Raw genomic sequence first — 4,226 nt, forward strand, 5'->3', positions numbered from 1 at the left:
CTAATTAATATGAAATATTTTTTGATTTTGATTGTTGATTATCAAAACAACATAAGAACTTATTTCAAAAATATAACGAATTATTTAGATACGAACCTCTTATTCTTTGGTCCTTGATTTACGACATCCTTTGTGCTAATTTTACATCCGCGCAGCTCCTGAAACTACATCGCAGGTCATCTAGCTTATTGGCTCCCAGAGGGTACATGTAATTAAAACAAAACCATTACAAGTTTAGTGATATTTGTAAACACAATGGGCATAAGTTTTAATTAGCATTAAAGATGACGTGGCCAAGAATGGAATTGACTTAATATCAAATGGACCACGTCATCAATATATGAATACCATCTCTAGTACGTAGATTTCCTACGAATTGGAATTTTATATTAAATACGATATGGTCAATATTTTTATGAAGTAAATTTTGTGTTCACCTTAGCAATTTAGTCATGTATATCTATTAGCAATTATTTTAAATTTCATGTTGCTGGTTAATTACCGCTAATTAATATGAAATATTTTTTGATTTTGATTGTTGATTATCAAAACAACATAAGAACTTATTTTAACGAATTATTTAGATACGAACCTCTTATTCTTTGGTCCTTGATTTACGACATCCTTTGCTCTAATTTTACATCCGCGCAGCTCCTGAAACTACATCGCAGGTCATCTAGCTTATTGGCTCCCAGAGGGTACATGTAATTAAAACAAAACCATTACAAGTTTAGTTTTATTTGTAAACACAATGGGCATAAGTTGGGCATGAGTTTTAATTAGCATTAACGATGACATGGCCAAGAATAGAACTGACTTAATATCAAATGGACCACGTCATCAATATATGAATACCGTCTCTGGGACGTAGATTTCCTACGAATTGGAATTTTAAATTAAATTCGATATTGTCAATATTATTATGAAGTAAATTTTGTGTTCACCTTAGCAATTTAGTCATGTATATCTATTAGCAATTATTTTAAATTTCATGTTGCTGGTTAATTACCGCTAATTAATATGAAATATTTTTTGATTTTAATTGTCGATTATCAAAACAACATAAGAACTTATTTTAAAAATATAACGAATTGTTTAGATACGAACCTCTTATTCTTTGGTCCTTGATTTACGACATCCTTTGTGCTAATTTTACATCCGCGCAGCTCTTGAAACTACATCGCAGGTCATCTAGCTTATTGGCTCCCAGAGGGTACATGTAATTAAAACAAAACCATTACAAGTTTAGTTTTATTTGTAAACACAATGGGCATAAGTTGGGCATGAGTTTTAATTAGCTGTAGTATATAAGAACATAATAACAATAATAATAATAATAATGATAATAATATTAATAATAATTATAATATGAATCATAATAATAAGTCAACTAATAAGTAAACTTAGGACCACCCTAATTCCTTAGGACCACCCTAGTAGATCCTTAAGTACACCCTAATCCTAAATATGCGAATTCAGCATGTACGCCTTTAGGGGTCGCACTCGACTCCCATTGGTTATCGAGTATGAACTTCATACATACATATTGCAGAATTTGCTAGTGTCAGCACTTGGCTGTCACAAGAGATCTGCCTGTAGACCACACTAAGTTCAGTTATAAATCAGGAATAGATCAGGAATGTACACTTGCTGAATAAAAACCAAATAAAGATAAAATGACCGATTGCGTTTTGAAACTTAATTAACTACATCAGAAGTATTGGAATTCTAATTAACTACATGGCGACCGTGACAAAGGATCGTTATAAGTGGTAGCAGAAGCTAAAGGAAACCGCTTGTGATAATTTTCAACTTCCATCAACAAGCACTGAACGTGAGAGGATCAGCATGCCCGGAATTCGATGATTATCCACCAAGACGGCGGCAATTGTGAAGAAAAAAAGCGATCTGAGTGAGTAGAGCGTTAGTGTGATGGGAAAAAACAGGGGCGGAGTTCGAAATAATGTAAAAAAGAGAATAGCGCACATAAAGTGGCTATTATATACGAACACTCCACCACCCCAATGGTCGAAAGCTCAAAAACTACAAGCTGAGCTAGACCACTGTGTCGAATATCTTAAGAAAAAAATCCCCACCACACCCGCTCACTCAGAAAAACAAATAAAATCGTTAATAATTAACAAAGCTCCAACTCCCAATCCGAAAAGCCTGTCTGTTTTTAAGAAAAGCTGCCCGAACGACTGCGAGGGACCACTGTTCACACCACATTGTGAACATACGTGCAGACATTGCAGCCCATAACCCCTAAATGAGGAAATCATCATCAACGTGGTGAGCAGCCCGCTAACTACGTCATCGAAGGAGTGTCAGCGTGCCAACCCCGGCGACGTCCAGCTGACGCAAGGAGGGTCAGAGCGAAGCAAGTAGGAGCTGAAAAATAAAATATTTTTTTTGTTGCCCTGCGTGCACACCACCCTCGATGCACTGCGCTGCATATTAACATTACACAAAATATTGTAACATTGAGCGGAACTTTTTCTGCCCGATGAGAAGAATGGCCCGTAAAGCCATACACCAATTAGGTAGGAAAATGTAACTATATTTAAAAAAAAAAAAAAAAATCAAAACTACATATTTTTAAAGTAAAATAAACCAAAACCCAAAAAAAAAAAAAAATAAAAAAAATATACAAAAATGGGTTGGTTTGGATCTGACGATAGTCAGACAAGAGATAATACGGCCAATGTGGTCAATAACTTAAAAATAGTCGACCATACAGAAGACATTCAGTCACTGTGGTTACTCCTTTTGATCATGACGATCGTAACAGTCGCTCAGTTTATATTAACGCTATATGTTAAGCATAACAAAATAATAAAGAAACGTTATATAGGCAAAACAGAGAATAGTTTGGACAAAATTTAAAAAAAAAAAAAAAAAAACACACCCAAAATGTATTTTGAATTAAGATGATCTAAAATTTTTATTTTTAATATCAGAAAACTAGAATGAAAAAAAAAAAAAAAAAGATTATTGAAGAAACCTTTTTAGGAGAGGCCACAATTTATAAAGTTCGATTGCACAGATAAATCCATATTATTCTTTAAATGGACTAAAAAAAAGTTGTTCGACTTGAACGGACGCGCATTTCGTGGGAATTTAACTTGGTGATAATTTAAAGGCGAAGACGGTACAGTGAAGCAACATCAAGATGGACTGCGGCACATCTATGGTCAAATACATCCTCTTCATATTCAACACCATTGTGTCGATTATCGGAATCTTGAGCATTGTTTATGGCGTGCTGATTCTGAAAAGCATCGGTACAATCGAAGTTAATGGACAAGTGGGCTTCCCGCCACAGGCTCTCATGCCGATCATTCTTATCAGCTTGGGCTCGATTGTGGTCTTCATTTCATTCCTGGGATGCTGCGGTGCCATTCGCGAATCCGTCTGCATGACCATGAGCTATGCCGTCTTCTTGTTGATCCTGCTGATCCTGCAGCTGACGCTCGTTATTCTGCTGTTTACCAACAAGGAGAAGTTTGAGAACGCAATGGGAAACGTTATCGAGAATGCATGGATGGCAGACACTACTCATAAGGATGGTGTCTTCGATACCATTCAGAAATCGTTGCACTGCTGCGGATCAAGCTCTGCTCTGGACTATGTTGCCAAGGGAGAACTGCTGCCCTCAAGTTGTTGCAGCGGCTCGTGCCTGAACCCGGCCAACTACTACCCGGGATGCCGTGGAAAGTTCATCAAATTAATGACCGCTGGATCTGAGAACGCTAAATATGTGGGCATCGGCCTCATCGGAGTGGAGCTGATCGGCTTCATCTTTGCCTGTTGCCTGGCCAACAATGTGCGTAACTACAAGCGCCGGAACGCCTACTAAGCAATAGATGCATCCATCAACCACATCTAGAGGCACACTCACATCCGGTAGCACACACTCCTCACATTCTCATTAACTTTACAGTCGTTGAACGCACTTACACAAAGGGATACAATAACACCTTGATATAAGCCATTTAAGTGGATATTTGTTACGGAAAAAAAAAGAAGAAGAAGCTTAGTTTAAGGCGATATGAAACGCTTACATTTTTGATATCCTATGTATTTCTGGTAAAATTAGTTTTGTACCTAACGATCGAACGAGCAGACAAAGCTATTTCCAAAGCCTTTGTACAAACGTTTTACTTATTAAACCGAATCCCCACAAATTAACAACATAAACACGTTAATAATGATATATTTGTTTC

The 4,226-nt window shown here is 36.7% G+C and overlaps 1 protein-coding gene across 1 annotated transcript; it reads left to right on the forward strand.

Annotated features, from left to right (window-relative positions):
* Positions 1-3,079: 3,079 nt before the first annotated feature.
* Positions 3,080-3,985, forward strand: LOC6621381 (23 kDa integral membrane protein). The gene has a single exon (XM_002045508.2). It carries the CDS (start codon positions 3,173-3,175, stop codon positions 3,857-3,859), a length of 687 nt encoding a protein of 228 aa, XP_002045544.2. The 5' UTR covers positions 3,080-3,172; the 3' UTR covers positions 3,860-3,985.
* Positions 3,986-4,226: the final 241 nt, after the last annotated feature.

This window comes from Drosophila sechellia, unplaced genomic scaffold, assembly GCF_004382195.2.
Source record: "Drosophila sechellia strain sech25 unplaced genomic scaffold, ASM438219v1 U_365, whole genome shotgun sequence".
Classification (NCBI taxonomy): Eukaryota; Metazoa; Arthropoda; class Insecta; order Diptera; family Drosophilidae; genus Drosophila; species Drosophila sechellia.